The sequence below is a fragment of the Procambarus clarkii genome, chromosome 10 (assembly GCF_040958095.1).
Source record: "Procambarus clarkii isolate CNS0578487 chromosome 10, FALCON_Pclarkii_2.0, whole genome shotgun sequence".
Classification (NCBI taxonomy): Eukaryota; Metazoa; Arthropoda; class Malacostraca; order Decapoda; family Cambaridae; genus Procambarus; species Procambarus clarkii.
The window spans coordinates 27719905-27741799 of NC_091159.1; the positions used below are offsets into that span (position 1 = coordinate 27719905).

Here is a 21895-nt window from a genome sequence, read left to right on the forward strand (position 1 = left end):
GGTCAAGTTTTGATGACAATTTTGTTCCACTTTACCATTGGGAGTCGCTCACCAGCTCGAGGACTGCACAGTACAAACCCCCTTAAACCTGAAGGATCTCCTGCATTTGATTTTCTGTTCAGGCTTTTCCGGTTTTATAATTAACGTTAAATTTTTTTAATTCAATCTTGACACTTTACAACTACGTAATGCAGTAATCGCTAACTAATTCGAATCATATGGTACGGACTCCCAGTCTTACAATGAATATAAGAATATATTTTTTAATGCAACCAACCGAATTTGTATTTCTATATACAGTACAGCGTATTCTTATAGCAACATCTTTATAAAAAAATAAGCAATTTAACAAATAAACTTACCTTTGTGGAGTTCAAAGGCATCTTGAGCACCCTCAGAATGGAATACCATACAGTATTGTACTTTAATACAAAAGTGTATATTACCATATGTACATTGAAATACAGTACAGTATTGCCAAATATGCATCTACTGTAAGAGCTCATTAATCCGAGATCTGATAATCCGAGATAACTCGAATTTTCGAATAACCCAAATAAAATCAAGTTCGAGTACCTGACTATTTAATTCAAACAGAAATTTGGATTACTGGATTTGGCAGTCGGCTTACTGAATGACACGTAGCAACTTGTGTTCACGTAACATATTACATTGAAACAATGCATTAATAACAAAATATAGAAATATAATAGCTAATATTATAACAAATATAAATTCTTAAAAACGGCATGTAGCTCCGACTTCCCACACTTTAATTCCCATCTCGTCCAAGATTTAGGTAAGTAAGTAAGTAATTATCAAAAGAAGGCACCAAACCGGGAAGGCTATGTAGCACCATCAAATACGCAAAATAATCAGAGGGCGCTAAATATCACCAAGGATGCCAATACGAGAACAAAAACGCATAAGGCGAACGATATCAAAAGTATCCGAGTCACCAAGAATTCTATCGAGGGACAGGTGACCGCGAGGGGCGGTCGGAAAGCAAGACACTCGCTCGTCCTGGAAGTCAGGACATTCAAGAAGGACATGCACGACCGTAAGAGGGACAATGCAACAAGGACAATAAGGAGCAGGGCGGCGCTCCATCAAGTGACCATGGGTTAAGCGAGTATGGCCAATACGCAACCTCGCTAGAGCTGTTTCCCACCGCCGGTTACGGTGGAAGGAGGACGGCCACGAGGAAACACAACATTTAAGAGTACGTAGCTTGTTACCAGTAACAGACAATAGGCTGGGCATAAGGCAAGATGGTCAGCTCCCCCAGACCCTGTGATCTTATAGTGCTGCTACCTGATGCCAACTAGAGCTCTTGGTAGAAGGGATTCACTAGTTTCAAAATGATTCCTGACAATCTTTGTATTGCCAAGAATCGTTTGCAGTGTTTAAATGATTTGAAATGTGTTTAAATTTGATTATGAGTGGTTAAAATAATTTTGCACTGTAGCGAGCAGTTGCCTCCGTGGGACACGAGATTGTTGTCTCCCACGCGCACCCTGCCTTGTTCAATGGGAGCAAGGCATTTTGCAAGGTTACTTGTAGTTATGGGGCATAGCACTTGGTTTTTTGACAGTGTTCTGACCAAGTCCAGTGAATATGCCCAAGAGGACCTAGTAAAGCACAGCACAGAAATCACTGTTAAATTTCCCACAATACTATTTTATCGCTTGTGCCTCTCTGTCATTTCCACTTTATATTTGGACAGGACAATCCTTATTCCTTTTGCACACCTGTCTCATATTGTATACAAGTGATTGTTCCTCGTATAACAACTAAAATATCCTGTGGTAAATGTGGTATTCTATGGTAAATGTGGTATTCTGTGGTAAATGTGATATTGTGGTAAATGTGATATTGTGTGGCAATTGTGGTATTCTGTGGTAAATGTGGTATTCTGTGGTAAATGTGGTATTTTGTGGTAAATGTGGTATTCTTTGGCAATTGTGGTATTCTGTGGAAAATGTGGTATTATGTGGTAAATGTGGTATTATGTGGTAAATGTGGTATTATGTGGCAAATGTAGTATTCTGTGGTAAATGGGGTATTATGTGGCAAATGTAGTATTCTGTGGTAAATGTGGTATTGTGTGGCAAATGTGGTATTCTGTTGCATTCTGTGGTAAATGTGGTATTCTGTTGCATTCTGTGGTAAATGTGGTATTCTGTTGCATTCTGTGGTAAATGTGGTATTCTGTGGTAAATGTGGTATTCTGTGGTAAATGTGGTACTCTGTGGTAAATGTGGTATTCTATGGTATTCTGTAGTAAATGTGGTATTCTGTGGTAAATGCAGTATTTTGTGGCAATTGTGGCAATCTGTGGCAAATGTAGTATTCTGTGGTAAATGTGGTATTCTGTGATAAATGTGGTATTCTGTGGTAAATGTGGTAAATGCTTCATGCGCCTTCAAAACTTCAAAATTTTAAGCCCTTGCAATCTAAACAGGCAAAATTCCATGAGAGCCTCCCCCTCGAAGAATTGCAATCCCAGATGGAACAAGACATTTAAATGCAATAACTTTTTTGAATATACAGTTCAACTGCACAAACTCTGAACAAGCATGAGCATCCTGATTTCATTCTGTAACTAATAATAAATGTGAAAGATTGTCTGAGTTTACACTTTTACCACCACCAATATAATAGTGTTCAAGTCTCTGTTCCTACTTCTCTCTAAACATGGAAGACTAAGCCTCTTTTCAGCTGAATTAGCTTCTTAATGCTTATGAAATAAAGAGCAACATGCAATTATGTATACAGATCAATGGTTACAACTTTTGAATTAGTATTTCAATTATCGTGTGCACTGGAATAGAATGGTGCAATATACAGAACAACTTACAAAAGTTAAATCTGCACATTCTAGGACATACTGCACATACTGGGCTTTACAGTGATTATATCAGTGTATTGTTATGCATGTGTGCGTTGATTGGCATTCATGTCTGAGTAAACAATCATGCAGGGAAGTGTTGCAAATAATTAATGTACAGAATTACGACAAATGTAGACAATTTATCCTATCATTCCAGGTGTGGTAGAGGAGCAAAGAACTTTGCAAGGATTTGGGATGATTATTGAAGAAACATTGTGGCTATGTTTTTCACTAACAAATAAAAAAGCAGCATTGAATGTAATGAAACGCCTCTTTCTGAAGAAATGCCATCTTTTTGAAGATGGCGTTTCTTCAGAAAGAGACGACACCTGAAGATATGTTGCCGAGATGGCTTCCCACTACTGGATCACATCAGTCACAAAAGTTCCTTTGGCCTACCAGGAACCAGACCCAGAACCTGGCTCCCCTCAAGATGGTCAGATGGCCCCCTCAAAGATGGAGGGAGTGGGGACACAATATTGTCACCCAACCAGAAAAGCACCCAGAAAATCAGTGAAGCATTACAAAAAACTGCAAGGTTCATATAAAAAAAGTAAAGAAACTACCAAAATATTCTACAATGATACAGGTAAAACAAGCAAATCACTAACTGCCATAAATCAATCAGTACTGATTGCCAACAGTAGGAGTCCCAGAGTCCCGCCTCACAGTGGGCTCCAGGACAAGTCCGGAGCCAATGTTCCCCAAGCCAATAAACCTGGTAGAGAGGGAGATCTTGAGACAAGATGATTTCGGGGCTTTTTAGTGTCCCCGCGGCCTGGTCCTCGACCAGGCCTTCACCCCCAGGAAGCAGCCCGTGACAGCTGACTAACACCCAGGTACCTATTTTACTGCTAGGTAAAAGGGGCATAGGGTGAAAAACTCTGTCCATTGTTTCTCGCCGGCGCCCGGGATCGAACCCAGGACCACAGGCTCACAAGTCCAGCGTGCTGTCCGCTCGGCCGACTGGAGAGTCAGGAGAGCCACCACGGCTCTACCAGTAAGAGGCCTATGCTACCTTACCTATGCCAGGGTAGTTAACAAATTAGGCAGTGAAGTGGTGGAGGCAGACCCCATACACAGTTTCAAATATAGATATGAAAGAGCCCAATAGGCCCAAGAATCTGTCCCACCAGTTGCTTGACAGTCGAGAGGCGGGACCAAAGAGCCAAAGCTCAACCCCCACAAGCACAACTAGGCGAGTACATGGTGTTTATCCCACCACATCAGCGGAAGAAGTGGCCTTGAAGTCAGTTGTGGGTTAGGGATCTGGGGTGCCTGGTGGTGGCTATCAGTACTAATGGGTTTATGCAAGTTAGTGATTCGCTTATTTCGCCTGTATACTTGCGAAGTCTTTTAGCAGTTTTGTTTCTTCACTTTCTATGACTTGCTTGCAGCTGTCTGTAAAGTTTCGTCAACTTTCTGGATGTTTCTACTGGTTGGGTGACTATATTATGTCCCAGCTCCTTGCTCTTGTTGGAGGGGGCTAGGTTCTGGCTCTGGTTCCCAGCAGGCCAAAAAGGACTCCCGCAACTGTGATCCAATAGTGGGAAGCCATCTCAGGAAGACAGTATTAGGAAGCTACCAAGGGGCTTCTCCCAGAAATAAAAAGTGTGAGAATTACTAGGAAAAATATGATGAATGACAGTTTTACAGATTTGAGAAGTGGTGGAAGATAGGTGGTGCAGATATCATTGGGATCATAGGAGGTCGATGGACTGGTGAAAAATGTCTAGGTGATAAAGGCAAGCCTAGAAGTGCATTTGGTTGCTGCATGGGGTGATGCATCCTATTACTTTGTAAAGGAGTGACACACAACTGTGAGAAAGCAGGATGGCCAGGGGAGTTCATGTTATAGAATGGAGTCTGTTGAGATGACGACGTGGGAGATGAAGGAGCCGTTTGATGTGGCATGAAAGTCTGAGGAGACAGAATATTGTAAAGTGACTGGTTCATAAAGTGATTAAGAGTGTACTGAGGTGGGAGAGAGACATGGACTGTATGCATGGGTGAAGAATGGCCTACCGCATAATAACTTGAGGGAGAAGATGGTATGAGAGCTCTCAGCTGTGGCTGGACAACTGGAGGTGGAACAATGTTAGTGACTGAGGTATGATGAATAAGTGTGTGGACATGTGTAGTGCCTGTAGTGTTTGGAGGAGTTGCAGGAACTATGCTGATAACTTCAGGAGGTGGCGTCTGCGATGTGCTAGAGTCATCTTCCCTTACCTTTCCAGGGTTTTGCTTAACTTCTTTCTGCAGGTCCTCTTTTAATTTTTCAGTGATTACTTCTTTGATTTCTGTCGTATCTATTTCCACCTTGTGCACTGCAGGAGCAGCAGAAGCGGGTGTATCCGATTTCTTTTCGCTGTTTTCTTGAATATTGCCATCAGAACCACCCATTTCTTCTTGGTGTTCTATAATTTCAGCATCAAAATCACCCAAATCTTCATCCTCTTCTATGATATCATCATAATCATCATCATCTATATAATCATTGCTAAAACTAGTCAACTTTTCATTTTTCTCAATTACATCAGCAATGCTGTCAACTCTCTTCTCATTGTCCACTACAATCTCTGTTGTAATGCTCGTTTTTTTGTCTTTTTCTACAACATCAGCATTAAAACCAGCAGGCTTTTTGCTGTCTAATATAATTTCTGCAGAAGACACATTAGTGTCTTTACTGCTCTCAACAGTTTTTGTATTCACACCACCTGTCTTCTTATTTTTTACTACGATTTCAGCAGCAGGATCAGACATCGCTTCATCACGTTCCATCACTTTAGCACTAGTATCCATCCTTGATCTCATACTCTTACTTGCTGGCATCTCATCTTCATCACTTTCTAAATCAACAACCTCATTATCAATCTTCGTTGGGGTGGCCATAAGGGTTTTTCCATTGACTTGGCCAGACAGGAGATTTTTTTTAGTGCTCGTGTTTAATGCAGCCAAGTTATAATGTTCACGTGATTCCCTTATTTCTTCTGCATTGCAATTCCTTTCCATAAGTGGCTTCACTTATCTCATCTTGGCTTACAATATCTGCCTCATCATTGCTGATAACTTGCAATTCCCCTGCATCAGCTTCACCCACTGTCTGTTTTCTCAATTTTAAAAGAGTTGCACCTATAGGAGAGTGCATTGTCTGTCTGTCTTTCCTCTTTGGTTGGGAGATTCCAACTCTCTGATTTAGAGAATCATCTGAAACAGCGACCCATTTTGACTGTACCTGGAGGAGATTCTGAAATAGGACTTTTATATGGAGACTGATGAGAACTTCTACCAAGTTCCATACTTTCTTCCGTTTGATAGCTATAGTTTTGACTGATGGCACTATTTTCCTTCTTCCCTAAAGACATCTTCTGAGGACTACTTGAAGAGAAGTCTTGGCCACCTACACTTCTGTTTCCATTGGGAAATGAATTGTTAAATGTAGCCCTATTACTAGCATATGGAGAATAATAGTGAACTTCATCATCTCTTTGGGCACCTGTTCTGGAATCTTGCTGTACTGCTCTTGTATTTGAAAATACAAGGGGCACCGTTCTATTTTTAATCGTCATAAGATTATGGAAGGTTTGCTTACATTCATCGTTAATTGGTTTGGGACTTGTGAATATTGGCGGTGGTGACCTGAAAGGAGAAGCTGAAGTAGATATTGGTGGTTCCCTTGGTTTAGTATTTGTCTGATCCCTTCTTGAATCCACCTTGCATACTGTAATGGTTTTATTTTTACGTATCTTATCGAGAGTAGCCAGTTGCTCAAAATTACTATTTTTGCCCCTATTAAGTGGACTTCTCCCAGATATATTATAAAGTGAGGAACACTCACCAGGGTAAGATATTGCACTTTCTCCTTCCACCTCAACAACATCAGGAGCTTTCTTAGACAATGAACTGCGAAAGAATGAACCTTCTTTCCTCAACTTAGTTGAGGATGATTCTTCAAAATTAACACCTGATCTGTTTAAAATAGGTGACATATTTATTCCATCCATAATATTGTGGTTAGGACTTTGGCCAGCAAAGCCAGACCTTGTTTCATTCCTTCTGGATGTCCTTGTGGTAGTTTCCACAATTTCAATTTCATGAGCAATCTCCTTTATGTCATCTTTAACAGCAGAGGACACTTCTTTCTCATCTTCGCTTGCAAAATGAATGTGCTTTCTTTGAGTAAAATTAGAGTTTAGAAGGGGTTTTTTGTTTCTAGGTTTTGGGTAAGGCAAGTTATGCTTAGAGTCTGAACTCGTGGCAAAGACTGGCGTTTCCTCACAGATCGTGTTCTGAACTGAATAAGCATCATAACTGTCTTCTTTTCGAGCACGACGTCCTTTGTTATGTTTTCTCTTTCGCTTCTTTTTGGTTACAGGATTATCAAAATTTGCAAGATCATGTGGGTCAGTCACCGAGTCAGCAACATAATCTTCATCAGAAGATTTAGTACTAAATCTAGTTTGTTTATCATACTTTCTGTTGAGATCAGAAGAGTTGCCATCATCTGATGTTTCTTCACTCTCTAGATTGATCACAGTGCTAGTGGAGACTTCCTTCTCCTGTGAACTTTTATCCTCTTGCCATTTTTTTTTCTTTTTATCCGTTTCTCGGGCTCTTGACATTTCGCAATCATCATCTGTTGAATTCTTGCGCATTTTCTTTCTATCCATTTTTTTTTCAAGAACAACCACCTGCTCCTCTGATCTACTCTTTTTTTTCTTAGTATCCTTTCTCACATCCTCTTCACTAACCGATTCGACAAGTTTTTCTTTTTTCCGTTTCTTTTTTTCTTTCACAATAACTTCCTGGACCTCTTGTTCGGTCTCAACTTGGCTTTCAATGGCTTTATCCTTCTTGCCCTTCTTTTTACCCCTTACTATTTCCCCAAGTGCTTGCAGTTCCACCACCTTTTCTCTCTTCCCTCTGCCTCTAACATGGACCTCGTCCTCTGAATCAACTCTCTCTTCACATGTTTTGCTTCTTTTGTGTTTCCTTTGTTCCTTTACCTCAAGCACATCCATTTCCATTTCACTCGTTTCCTCCAATGTTTTAGCCTCTCTTACGTTTTCTTACTTTTCTGTTGTCGTCATCTTCGTTCTCTATTGGAATAAGTTCCTCTGACAGTCTACTCCTCTTCTCCTTTTTCTCTTCCTTGATGCTATCTTGTAGCTGTATTTCATCATCAACTTTTCCTCTCTTGTTCCTCCTCGTTTTTTTCTCTCCATCGCTATGTGGAACCTCTTCTTCAAATGTCCCCTTCTTTCCTTTTTTCCGCTTCTTTCCTTCTGCTGCAGAACTTCCCTTCTTTGGCAATGACCTTAGTCTGGAAAACACGTCAAAAGTACAAATGATTTAAGAATAGACAATAAATATTTGGCTTATAATTCCCAAAATTATCTCGTATGAAAAACAAACCACACACCAGAAGATGAGGAAACGACGATGTTTTGGTCCATCCTGGTCCATTATCAAGTCAATTGTGATCGACTTGGTCATAGGTCCAAGACCAATAATGGTCTTGGACCTATGATCTGGTCATAATGGTCCAGGATGGACTGAAATGTTCTCATTTCCTCATCTTTTGGTGTGGGGTTTGGTCATCATACCTTAAGATATGTTATTGTGACTCGTCTGTATATAATACGGTATCTCATATGAAGTTACTATGCAGTCCCAAGGTTCTCATGTAAACAATTGTTTTCCTTGTCATCATTTAAAAAAAATAATTTACAATACTGCATTTGATTATTTGAAAAAGATTAATATTTAACTTCATATAGAGAATGTTCTTTCACTCAAATTATATGTGAATAAACAATAAAAATACATAATACTTAGCTTTTAACATACATATTTACATTGCTAGCCTCTTCTCAGTCTAATGACCAAGTTTCTAGGTTTTAAATCATGCATATTACTGTCTGCCAATATTTTTAAATACGAAATCAACCAAACTTGCTAAGATACTTGTTCAATACCAGACTACACAGCTCTACAGCACTTAGACCTACATGATAGCACCACTTGAATGCCCTCAGTTACAAACACCACAACCAAACACTACCCAACCTCACTCATGTCTAACATTAGTACAGTAGCTAGAACATCTGAAAAAACACAAAATTAAAGTTAAGTCAATACAATGAGTGGTATTGAGGAACTCAGAAGATGGAGGAGCAATGAGGCTTGGGTCCGTCCTGGACCATTATCAAGTGGTGTGAATACAATGGGTCACTATGATGTAAGACAGTAAAGTGACAGTAAAGTGTATAAGCATGAAAACACAAAAATTACAAAATATAAGAATGACAGAACAAAGCAGAGGTAAAACGATGTAGCATATTGAGTACCTCAGAGCACACGGCCACATTAAAAAGAAAAGTCAAGAATCAGGTGATGAAACAGAATGAATGGCACATGTCTGAGTAACTAGAGATTCTAGGAGGCTTTCAGAATCAAGCAAGGGAAATTTCCCGAGCCTGAGAAGGATGGTGTCAAACCAAGCAGCTCAGGAAGACTAATATTACCAGCGATGGCATAGGAAGGCAACCCCGCCCCCCCCATCCCCCCCCCCACCCACCCAAACTAGAGCTGAACATGGATGTCTAAGGTGATGGGACCAAACAATATCTCACCATGAATATTAAGAGAAGAGGAAGCCATATAAGTGCCACTTACCATGATGTATAGCAAGTTGCTTGCAACAAAAACTACCAGAACATTTATAAACAGTATATAGTGAAAACTTACAAAAAGAGACAGACAGGAGGACCTAAACTAAATGCCAGTGTCTTATTTCCATATCGTGCAGTGATGGAAATGCCAGTAAGACTAATATAATATTTGACAGAAGGGCCATGTATAACACAACACCAGTAACTTGGGGATGGAAAAATCCAGTCACAAATTGATTTGAGTTCTATGACCAGACAACCGAGACCAAACAAGACAAGGGTGGCCGGACTGTATATTTATGAACTCTGACAGTCTTCAATACAGTACCCAACAGGAGACTACTAGACACATTGGAGAAATGGCAAGTGTGACGTGTTTCGGTGGATCTAGGAAGAACTCTGCAAAAAGCAGCAGCAAATCATAGTAAGGGAAGAGACTTCCAAGTTGCAAAATGTTACCAGCAGGGCCCCACAATGAATCAGCTCTAGCACATGTTTTAAATGTTACAAACCTAGCATTTTCCGATTTCCTAAGATTAATACAATCAGTGCCGAGTTATGGGCAAAGGTTATGTTACAAAATAAAGAAATTACTGTACAAGGTAATTAAAAGCACACATTAAAAGCAGAGGTAACATTTTCAGGAAAAAATTCTCCTACACTGAACTATTACACAGGAGCACCACGCTCATCCAGAAAACAAAATACTGAAGTAAATTATCTCATCTCATTAAAATAGGTCACTTACTTAAGAACACCTGTTTCTTGAAGAACTGTGGAGGTCTCATCTGGGTTGACGTAAAATTCATCTTCAAATAGGCCTACAGCCAATTTGTTTTGTCCTGCTCCATCTGTCAAAAGATTTTTATATTAAATTAAAAATGAAGAAGCTACAAAAAAACCAGCATTGAATGTAATGAAAAGCCATTTTCTGGGTGAGCCCTGGAGGCTCCTAGGAGCTATCAAACTGATATTAGCTATATTAGTCCGGGGCTTAAATCAACTGGAGTTCCTCCTACCAGAACACAAGCCAGAACCTGGCCCCATCAGAGAAGGGCAGGGAGCCTCTCTGCCTGGGTGGCTTCTCCACAAGCGTGCGGGTACGACAAAACCCGTGCCACACCCCCTGAGAAAAGAAAGGGCAGTTTGCCTGCCAGAGTCCAGAACCTCATAATGCACCCAATACAGGGAAGAAGAGCCGAACTCAAAAAGAGGATGGAGCCATCTCAGAGGCAAAATCCGGGTCACACAGGAGGTAAGCAGCAAGGCCTCTCGAACCTCTGTAGGGAAAATGCAGAAGGCAGAAAACCTCCGAAAATAGGGGGCGAGGAACCCAAAGGAAGCCAGAATCGAACCCGGGGGGGGGGGGGGGGAGCCGACCCCAAATCAAATTCGTATAGGGAAGGTGGATACGAAAAGCCCAAACCCTGTAACAAGAGACCCCACGAAGAAGGCACCAAAACCCAAGCCGAATCAATGGGGGTCCATGAACCCCAGGCTGACTCCCCCACCAGCCTCGGGAGCCTCGAAACCATGCCCTGGGGCAGAGCCGTCCTCCATGCCCTTAATCCCTGAAGGAAAGACAGAGTCCAGGGAAAAGGCAGAAAAGATGGAGGCCTGCTGGGACGACCCAGAAGCCTCGGCAGGAGGACTATGCTCGAATGCCTCTGTCTTGAATGAGGGTAGCCTCCAGGGCCACCCGAGCCTCATCACCATCTAAACCCCACCCTGACTCTGCAACCCTCAGACGTTTGGGAGCCACCAGCGGTAGGAGCAGGGCAAACTACGGCCACTGGTAAGGACCTGAAGGCACAGGACTGAACCAAGGTAGAAGTGACCAACGCCCCTAGGTTCAGGTCCCTAAAACCAAAACGGGGCAAATGAGGATGGAGTCTGGTATTTAGCGAGATTGGAAACTAATAGGCTTTGCCATTTCATGCTAAGAGGGGGGGGGGGCAGTTCAACGTCAACCCACCAATGACCATCTCCAGGCATAGATCAGTTACCCTACAAAGTTTGGCGAGGCTAGCCCCAAGTGCCTGGCCCCCAACCTTGAAATATGCAAACATTTTTAACAAATATACAAACAAATATGCAAACAAACAAATATTCTCTTTTACAGATATACAGTAGATGCTAGCACACTTGCCATTAACAAATAATCAAAAGCTTTTACACTCCAGAATCAGAATAAAGTCACCAGTCTTTAGAAACTTTAGTCATTGATGTTTTCAGTGGAATAAAAGTTTATGCAAAGTTATGATATGGCTTTCTATAAAAAACACTGGAATGGATGATGTACATGTAAAACCTATGGACATATATTAACAAAACCTAGTGGTGTCCAAGATTTCATTGTATACCAAGCATTTAGAAACCCATTCATCGGTCTCCACACAAATCAACAGTACATTTTACTTATTTTCCAAAGCTACAATGTAGAACAATGTAGAACACATTTTTATTCTATTATCAACTATATCCATACCACTGCTGAGTGAAACATAATAACCATAGTCAACAGATTGAATCCAACAACAGAATAAATCCAAAGGTAGCCTCATATTTCATGGTTTTGTGCATGTTGCATGTGTATTGTATTGGATTAGCAACAAAAATATATAAGTACTCTAACAGAATAATTAGGTATAATAGCCTAAATTACAAAAGTTTGAGTACTCGTTTAAAGAATGCCCAAACAACACCTGTGGTTGCACAACAACACCACGGCAACACCTCAGTTGCATAAAAAAGCCCTGACTACACCTCCAGTGACAAGAATGCCCTGTAAACACCCCCCAGTGACAACAATGCACCAATGACACCCCCAATGGCACAAGAATGCCCCAAAAACACCTGAGGCAACACAACATGTGGACCTGCGAGCTGCTCCAAGCAACAGCCTGTTGGATCAAGCTCACAAGTCAGCTTGTGAGTGGGGAGCAGAAGAACCCCCAGAACCCCATCAAGCAGGTACCAACAATCCCCAAACAATACTCCCAGCGGCACAACAATGCCCCAACAACACTCCCAGCGGCACAACAATGCCCCCAACAACATCGCAGGTAGCACAACAATGCCCTGACAAGATTATTGACTTTGTTTCCCCTTCAATATGGCAGAGATCATGGAAGATGGCCAGAGAAACTGCTAGAGCCTAATCGAGTAGCAAAGATGCTACAAGCATAAATATGAGGTCTTGCCCACTCTCACTTCCTTGTGTTTGTAGAGAACTTATGTATTAAAAGCGGTGACTTGTATTTGATTTCCCTTTGATTTGTGGATAAGCAAGACATTGAAAGGCCACTATTGGCACAACAGTACGGTGCACCGACAAGGTCGCCACCGGCACAATAGTGCACCAACAACAGTGCCAGCACAACATTTAAACAACAAAAACCAACAAGATCCCATTTACACAATGTGGTGCCAGGTGCCAAGCCTCGTCACTTAGGCCTAGTGACAGGTGTCGCACGTGTAGACACAAGCAACATCCTACACAAGAAGGTTCACCATTGGATTTCAAAACCTACTAAACGTTAACCAAACTGACCTAACCTAATACAACCTAAGGTATTGCAATCTTATCTAATAAGACACACTGTTTGAAGAGCCAACACTCTTGGAGGACCCGTCTTGTGAAGATGACCATACCGGGCACTGCTCCCTCACCCATCTTCTCCCTCACTAAACAACACCGTAAATACGAGGAGAATTCTCTTGCCTAACTCCTACCTAGAGCGGTAATGAGCGCGTACAAGCGAGTAAGGGGGGGAGCGGCTGACTGACCTGGGTGTCCGAGGGCGACATTAAAGCGGGAGCAGATCTTGTCGAGGACGTCCCGCACCGTCAGCGACTCCTCCACGTTCACCTTCACCACCGAGAACTTCCTCTCGTCCTCCACAAACTCGCTCAGGTCGAGCTTCACCCTCATTTTGGCCAGACAAGTTGGCCGAGCTGTACGGCCCCTGCGGGATTGTTGTTGCTCTCGGGGTTTACGACCAAAACAGCGTCACCTGCGTGTCTCGGGGTTGTCATTGGCCAGTCCTATGTGGAAACTAATTCTTATTGGTCGATACCTAGCGCCTCCATTGACTTTTCCCTTGTGTAGCCATTTCCATTGCAGTGCACATTTCAAATCTTTATTGCTTCCATTTTGTGATTCTTCTTTCCCTGAAACAATTATATTACTTTCAGCAAGTTATCATTACTATTATTCCTGAAGAAAAATTTACATTAATGTGAAATTTTAATTTGTAAAAGTGTTTTCCCTATCACAGTTACTATGGAAACACGAGACGCAAAGATTGGGAGTTATTTTCCCTGCTCTCTGAAAAGTTAAAGTTTTGCTGATATAATGGTTTATACTTTCACCCACTTACCTAACAAGAAATTTGTTACATTCGAGGATCCTTCAGTGCAAAATCTGCTTCGAAAATGGTAGGATTTTTAGTTGCACGGCCTTTAACACCTATAGGCCTAGAGTATGTTCGTGTGTGTTTTTTTAGTTCTAGTTAAATTACTTGCCAGTCTGCCAGTTATTTGAGCAAAAGATCATCTTAGGCATATACAGTAAATCTGCATGCTTATGCATACATTCATCTCTACATATAACCGTATATACATAAATATTTACCTGATATATAACCGTAATATATATATTTGAGTCTCCGTGGTGTAGTGGTAAGACACTCGCCTGGCGTTCCGCGAGCGCTATGTCATGGGTTCGTATCCTGGCCGGGGAGGATTTACTGGGCGCAATTCCTTAACTGTAGCCTCTGTTTAACGCAACAGTAAAATGTGTACTTGGATGAAAAAACGATTCTACGCGGCAGGGGATCGTATTCCAGGGACCTGCCCGAAACGCTACACGGACTAGTGGCTGTACAAGAATGTAACAACTCTTGTATATATCTCAAAAAAAAAAAAAATCATTTGGTACTACATAGCCTTCCCGACTTGGTGCCTTCTTCTTGGTGCCTTGGTGCCTTCTTTTGATAATCACTTACTTCATCATTTGCCTTGATGTAATATACATTTCATCAAGGCTAATGGGGGGACCTTTGTCCTCTCCTTATGTACTCTCACAAACCCATTGTACCTTCTTGTAAATAAATAAATAAATATCACTACTTTCTCTGTACCTATCTGTGAAAGTTCCAGCTTCCTTCTGCAGGGGCATAATGTCACTGTTTTCACCAATAACAGTGGAGTTGGTAGTTGAATTGACGCAAATTTACCACATGAGGGCAGGTTGAAGTCAATCCACCGAAACATTGAAGTAATAGTTATAAATTCGTCAACAGTCGTAGCCAAAGGGTTAACGAGCATTTGGCCAATGTTGATAAGCTGATCATCGTCATGATCAGCTTTGGTCGTCATGTTATAATTTTTTGTTAAAAAAAGGAAATATTCACAACTTTCAGGTCCATGCTCGGGAGGCTGACTTGCCAGGCGTTTGTTTTCGACCAAGAATTCAGCGAGTACCTGCTGGAGCAGTTCATTGAGGTGAGAGACAGGCAGGCTAGGCGGTTTCGTGGGTTTATAACCATGTGGGTGAAAAAGCATCTCCTGTTTTCAGTCCTGTATTGTTTCTTTCTTGAGCTTGAAACCGTTGCTCCTTGTTTATATGAATACTAGTACCAGGTGGGGTAATAGGTGTTGCTCGGGTGACGGAGGCTACGTCTTCACTACACACTATCTTCTTCACTGTAACCATCTTAATTACACACCATCTTCCTAAATATAAACATTTTCAATACAAAAAACTTCGAAACTGTAACCATGTACACTATACATGACCATTCTTATCACTGTAATCATCTGTACTACATATACTATCTTCATCACTGACTTTTTTCACTTCCCAGTTATCGCTACGTTCCTCATCTTCAGACATCATCACCACCACCTTCCCTCTCATTCACCACCCTCCCAACCCTTATCATCACCTTCCCTACTACTCACCACCTTCCTTACTCTTCATCATCTTCCTGCCCTTCACTGCCCTGCACCACCTTCATTACTATCATCATCTTCCCTGGCCTTACCACCTTCCTTACAATTCACCACTTTCCCCATCGTTCACCAAATTCACTATCCTTTCCCACCATTTTCCCTTTATCATTGTAATCTTAGTGAGGGTGGAGTCCTTTATTTAGCTAGATAGGAAATTATTATAATTTGTCATTTCATGGAAAGGGGGACGGGCATGGGGATCGACCCCAGCCTGCCTATGACCATCCCAGGATAACACCAGTCATCCTGCAAAATTTATTGAGATTACTCCCAAACAGACAAACTGACAGACATAGTCTCTTAGAGATACGTAATAATAATGAAACAGCATAATGTATTAAAATAAAGAACGTCACAATAACGAGGCAGGTTTAGTGTGTTGCATTATTACAATAATATTTTTACATAAAAAGAATTAGTGGATTTGTTGTGTTTACTCCCGCAGGGGTTCGTGAGGAGCCAGGCCGTGGCCAGCGGCCTGGAGGTGTGGCGGGGCTACTGCAAGGAGCCTCTAGGTCAGTGTAGGCTCCCAGCCACACTACGCTGCTGGTGGTTCAACAGGCAAGGGTTGCCTGGCTAGTGTGGCTTGTGGTATCTTTGATGTGCTTACAACATTGGATATTACAGAAGGTATAGTGGATATTGAATGGTCTCTACCCGCTCCTGTCCTCGCCAGGGCACGGGGCCAGCGTGGAGAGGGTGGAGGAGGTGCCCTGTACCATGACCTCCATGGCAGTGTTCCGGAGGCTGTATGAGGCTCGGGTGGTGAGACAAGACGGGGAGATCGTCCGCTGTCCCGAACAGTATCACGACCATCTTGTCATCGACGACAAGCTCAAGAAGGTAAGCACTGTGCTCTTCTGCACCTTTTCCCTACCCTCACTCGCTCCCTAGTAGCCGATGAGGGTTCGAACCCTCATCACAGCTCCTACGGATTTTCAGAAAATCAGTAGGAGCCATGAGGAGGATTCGAACCTATGCTCTGGGTACTCAAGCAAACGCTCTAGATCACTACACCCCAGCATAGTAAAAGCATTTTTACCATTGTGCTATTTTTGGTGAGTTTTGACATTACTTGCTAAAGCCTAGTGAGGGCTAGAGATTTAAAACGTTCATGTAACAGTTCTTTGAGTTCATGTTGTTCAAGTAAATGTCAAGTTAAAAGGACAGCTTCAGTGAATGTTGTTTTTGAGTTGATGTTCGGTTCATTGGTTTTGTGAAACTGTTGAGTGCTTGCAGTTCAGTTTAAGTTTTGAGTTAAAAAGAGTCACTAGCAGCCAAGTGGGGGGGGGGAACACCCTCAGGGGGATTTAAGTTCAATTTGTGAGTGAAGCCAGTATATTAACGTCGTCTGTATTTCCTTTTATTCGTTGAATGTAATTTTGTGTATGCCGTTTCTGTCTACTTCTCTTTGCTATTTATTATTAATGTGAGAACCTGTCCTCTTACAAATTACGTCTGAATTTGGCCGTATGGCCGAAAATGGACGTAATTTGAAAATTAAAAATAATTATAAATAAATTTTTTATTTCTTTTTCAAAGGAGCAAGTTAAGGGGTCTTCTGGTAGGTTAGGGGGCAAGAAGTTCTTCTAAGGTTTCAAAACGTCATGAAAACCCTTAATTGAAAGTTTTCTCTCTTAACCTAACCGAGTAATCCAGAGGGTTCAAAACAGAAAACGGGACAGTACGTCACTTTCGTGAGCCGATTTCATTTCAAATTACGTTCATTTTTGGCCATATCGCGCTTACGAGCGAAAAGCGACGTAATTATAAGAGGACGAATTGGTGTGTGACAGGTGCTGGTGGAGGAGGGCGGAGAGTTGTGGGAGGTGGTGGACGAGGAGCAGCGGCGGCAGCTGTTGGTGCGTCTCTTCAGCCTGGTGGCGCTGGGGGGTGAGTGTTGCCAGTTCGAGGACAACATCCACCACTACCTCTCCGTCACCAGAACACTCTACAGGGACCTCGTCACGTGAGTTCTTCCCCCACCCGTACTAACTTGAGGGGGAAACAGTTATAGCATTACTGCTTCTACAGTAACTTGAGGGAAACAAGAGCCTTCCTCCTCCCATGCTAACTTGAGGGGGAACAGTACTTTCCGCCTCCCATGTTGATTTGAGGGAAACAAAGGTACTGGCTGGTTTAGGTTCAATTCTTGCTTTGGCAGAGCTTCGACCAGCCCTGCATGATCAGTGTGTGAACTTTCATCTTAAAATAGCGTCCTTTTACATAAGAAAAAGTCCATCGGCTGTTTCATCAAAATCGACCTTCTGTTTTCTTCTGCATCCCATGACAAATAGACTAATTCTTATTTATATCCCTTACTCTCAGGGCAGGAATTAAATATAAATAAGTTATAAATTTGCATGTATTTTTTATCATTAACAAACTTGTATTATGTGAAGTATTACAGTATTACTTGAAGTTTGTGTCAAGCTCTAGCAGTCTTACTATGATTGCCATCTCGCAGAATGGTTAGATGGTTAGTCATATGTGTTCAGTAACCAGCACTAGCAAACTCTGGTTGGGTTCTGAGGCTATTTTAATGCGTACGAGAATGGACAAATTAATTGCAAAGCAAACATGCCATATTACAAACAGCTGCCCAGGTCTCTCTCTCCCTTTCTTTCATCTCTCTTTACCCTCTCCACTCCTCCTCCCAAACTTCCCCATCCTCTTCACTTTTCTGGCCTTCCCTTTCTTCCAACATCTCCCCTTCTACTCATCTCTTATTCCCACTTTCTCCCATCTCCCCCTCTCGCAGAAAATTTTATACTAGTATTTTGAAGAACTGAACAAAACGGCTAAATAACTCTACGGAAAACATAACCTTTATTTCAGATCTGCTTCGTGAAAATCACCAGGAAAGGGGAGTTGCTATAGATGTTGATATTTCTTTGATATTACCCTGCACAAACAAATTTTTTGTTTGTGCAAGGTATACTATGTTAAGATTATTTGTGTGTATATTATCCTGTGTTAAGATTATTTTTTCAGGGAATCCTGTGTTAGGATTGTTTGATTAGTGTATCCTGTGTTAAGATTATACTTTAGTGTATCCTATGTTAAGACTACTTGAGCAGGGTATCATGTGTTTAGAATGGTTGAGGAAAGAATCTTGTGTTAAGATTGTTGATTAGGTTATCCCTTTGTTAAGGCTGGGGTTCTAATGTGATGTAAAATCTGGGTATAGCTATCCCAGTGAGGGTAGGATGGCTTCAGTGATTGGATGTGGTTCACTGCAGAATGTTCTAATCAGTTTCGAATGTCTGTCTTTTCGTTATGTGGCATTCCGTTTTAATGTGCTTTGGTGATCATGATTACTTCAGTGTTCGCTAGGCTGATATTGTGACAGGCTCTGGCATTTTAACTAGATTATTCACATTACTGTAATACCCCCTCCCCCCCCCCCAGGCCTGTGGTTGAGGACGGGAGGGTGATGGTGAGGTCTGTGGCGGCCAAGTTGAGGCTCAAGACAGCAGGTGGAGTTACTGTACCAGAGGACCCAACCCACTCTCAAAACATTCTCCTGTTAGTGATCAACCCGCACACCCGTACCGTCCACACCCTTCTACACCAGCACGGCGTCGGCGACTTGGACTAGGGCGTCTGCCAACCTATATAACCTAAAAGTGCATTTTGGTTCTACAAGGTAGCCAATTCCATCAAAATCTTAAATATGTACCCAACTCAATTAATGAATAATCAATCAATTACTCCATGGGATAACTATGATCTATCAGTTGATTTTGTAAATGCGCTCAAGAAAGATAGTGTACGTACACTCTACATTATTAAAACAGTTAACACTGAAAAGCATCACTGAGAGTACTCAAAGTATGGGTAACGATGTGTATCAGTGCTATACCGACGGCTCTGTAGAAGGTGGACGATGTACCGGATGTGTATGTAATATATTTAAACAATCTTCTCTCTTACATACAGCAATGAAGCGCGTCAATGACTGGGCAAGTACAACTCAAACCGAACTTGCAGGCATATACCTTGCTACTGAATTTTTAAAAGACAAAGGTAGTGGACTTATATATTGTGACTCGCAGAGTGCACTCCTGGCACTGAATGCACATAGTAGTGACACCCAGAAAATAGTCAGTGATATTCGAATGAATGTTTTAGCTGCTAAAGAAAACAGATTTGAAATTAATTTCCTATGGATACCATCACATGTTGGCATCTCAAGGCATGACACTGTTGATATGCTTGCAAAGACAGCTTGTAGAAAACCAGTAGTAGAAATTAATATGGGTGTTTCACTAGCAGTGACAAAGAGAATAGTTAAACAAATATCTAATGAAGATCTCACCGACCTTCGGAGCCGGTCGGCCGAGCGGACAGCACGCTGGACTTGTGATCCTGTGGTCCTGGGTTCGATCCCAGGCGCCGGCGAGAAACAATGGGCATAGTTTCATTCACCCTATGCCCCTGTTACCTAGCAGTAAAATAGGTACCTGGGTGTTAGTCAGCTGTCACGGGCTGCTTCCTGGGGGTGGAGGCCTGGTCGAGGACCGGGCCGCGGGGACACTAAAGCCCCGAAATCATCTCAAGATAACCTCAAGATAAGACCTAACAAATTCACAAAGACCTGAAAGTTGCAGTATTAAATATTATGATAGATATTATGAGGAGACATTCACATATGGGACTAATAGAGCAAGAACTCTGCAATGTGATGTTATAGTGGCCAGAATACGCCTGGGATATAGACGTATCTGGCAGCTTTCTCAAAACACAAATGTCGAGTACACAATGTGTCAACTTTGTGAAAGAGAAAACATGCACTTACTTGAACATTATATTGTAGAATGTCCCATATTGTCTGACTTTCGCCCTCCTGGGCTGAGGTATGCTGAACTCTGTAACTACTATATGAGTACTGGAACACTTGATGATATATTTGCCTTGTACCCTAGATTAACCATGTAATGTAACTATATAACCTGAGCTTTTAAAAGCATCTTAATCACCTTCAGTGGTTAAGTTCTTAATTGCACACTAGTTTCTCTTGTCAGCTATCTCTCCCTGCCAGAGTAAAAGAGACAAGTATATGTGTATGTATGTGTATATATGTATGTATGTGTGTGTGTATGTATGTGTATAAAGTATAAAGCTGATCAGAATTACATTTCACCATTATAAATTCACATTAATGCATTGATAAATCTGTTTATCTATGTATTTACGTATGTATTTAGCCTAACATTTTAAAAGCACTACGATCACCTTCTGTGGTTGTTCAATAAATCTCTGAACTGTATGTTTGACAAATCTTTCACCCTGTCCATGGAGGACAGAAGAAAATGTATATATGCTAGTTAGCATTGTAAATGTGTGGCCACGTCTGTGGTAGAAAATAATAATAATAATAATAATAAAAAGTTACCATTGACACAACCAATTTACCGACTGGTTATAATCTCTCTCGCATCACACAAACCATCAGGCGTAAGTCGTTGCTGCTCAAAGTGCAATACCATTCAGCGCATTTTAAACTTGGTGTGCCATATGCAAACTTCGCAAGAATAGCCTATGAAAACACAAATTAAATAATCCTTTAGTTATTTCACTGATATATTAATAGACCAACTTTTACAAACGCTGTTATTTTTTGTAATACTGCATGCATATTGATACGTAGTTAGAGTTGCTGAAATCATACATATTAAGCTGTTGCTGAGTACCCAAAGAATGTATACACCAGGTGAAAGTGTTGGGTCAAGGGCGTGGCGTTAGGGAGGGACCTTGGTGATATGCCAAACCTCTGCTATAATGAGATGTGAAAATAGGATCTTGTATGCTACGCAAAGCTTGCCCGATCTTGGCCTTGCCATTAAAATTTATGTCACTCTGAAGCCAAAGTGAAGATCTACATCGCAGCAGGTGTTCCTGCCAAGGTATAATAGGTGGCCGTGTTTCTGTATGCTCTACTATTGGCAAAGAAACTGAATGAATGAAAAAGGAGTTCCCTGTGTGCACGTTTTTGCTAGTATTTATATTTCCATAATTGTATGGCTTGTCGAGCAATGTACAGGTTGTAATAACAAGTGTTATATCGATAATTTAATTTCATTTAAATTTCCGTAGTGTGGTAAATATTGGGGTGCACTAGCAATACTTTCTGTAACAGAGGTAGTCAACTATTAATTTCAACTTCACCAAGTTGGTCTAATTTAAATAATATTGCCCTAACATAATTTGATATATATGTCTTAATTTACCCATTGCGTTTTATAACCGATCCACGTTGCCTTAAGGCTTAAACTTAGCCAAAACGTTTTTCTAGTATCAATTAACG

At 41.4% G+C, this 21895-nt stretch overlaps 2 protein-coding genes across 2 annotated transcripts in view; one reads left to right on the forward strand and one right to left on the reverse strand.

Annotated features, from left to right (window-relative positions):
- Window positions 1-13663, reverse strand: part of LOC123745958 (myb-like protein X) — a 28152-nt gene extending 14489 nt beyond the window's left edge. The window contains 6 exon segments of the mRNA XM_045727068.2: window positions 5123-5893; window positions 5895-6099; window positions 6101-7944; window positions 7946-8216; window positions 10316-10418; window positions 13357-13663. Of these exon segments, the coding sequence (XP_045583024.2) occupies window positions 5123-5893; window positions 5895-6099; window positions 6101-7944; window positions 7946-8216; window positions 10316-10418; window positions 13357-13501 (3339 nt within the window). The 5' untranslated portion in view covers window positions 13502-13663.
- A 215-nt stretch (window positions 13664-13878) lies between these two features.
- On the forward strand, window positions 13879-21659 carry LOC123745946 (cilia- and flagella-associated protein 300). The gene is made up of 6 exons (XM_045727057.2): window positions 13879-14007; window positions 14994-15075; window positions 16031-16100; window positions 16262-16428; window positions 17382-17554; window positions 18997-21659. The coding sequence occupies exons 1-6, from the start codon at window positions 13925-13927 to the stop codon at window positions 19184-19186; spliced, it is 765 nt and encodes a 254-aa protein (XP_045583013.2). The 5' UTR covers window positions 13879-13924; the 3' UTR covers window positions 19187-21659.
- Window positions 21660-21895: the final 236 nt, after the last annotated feature.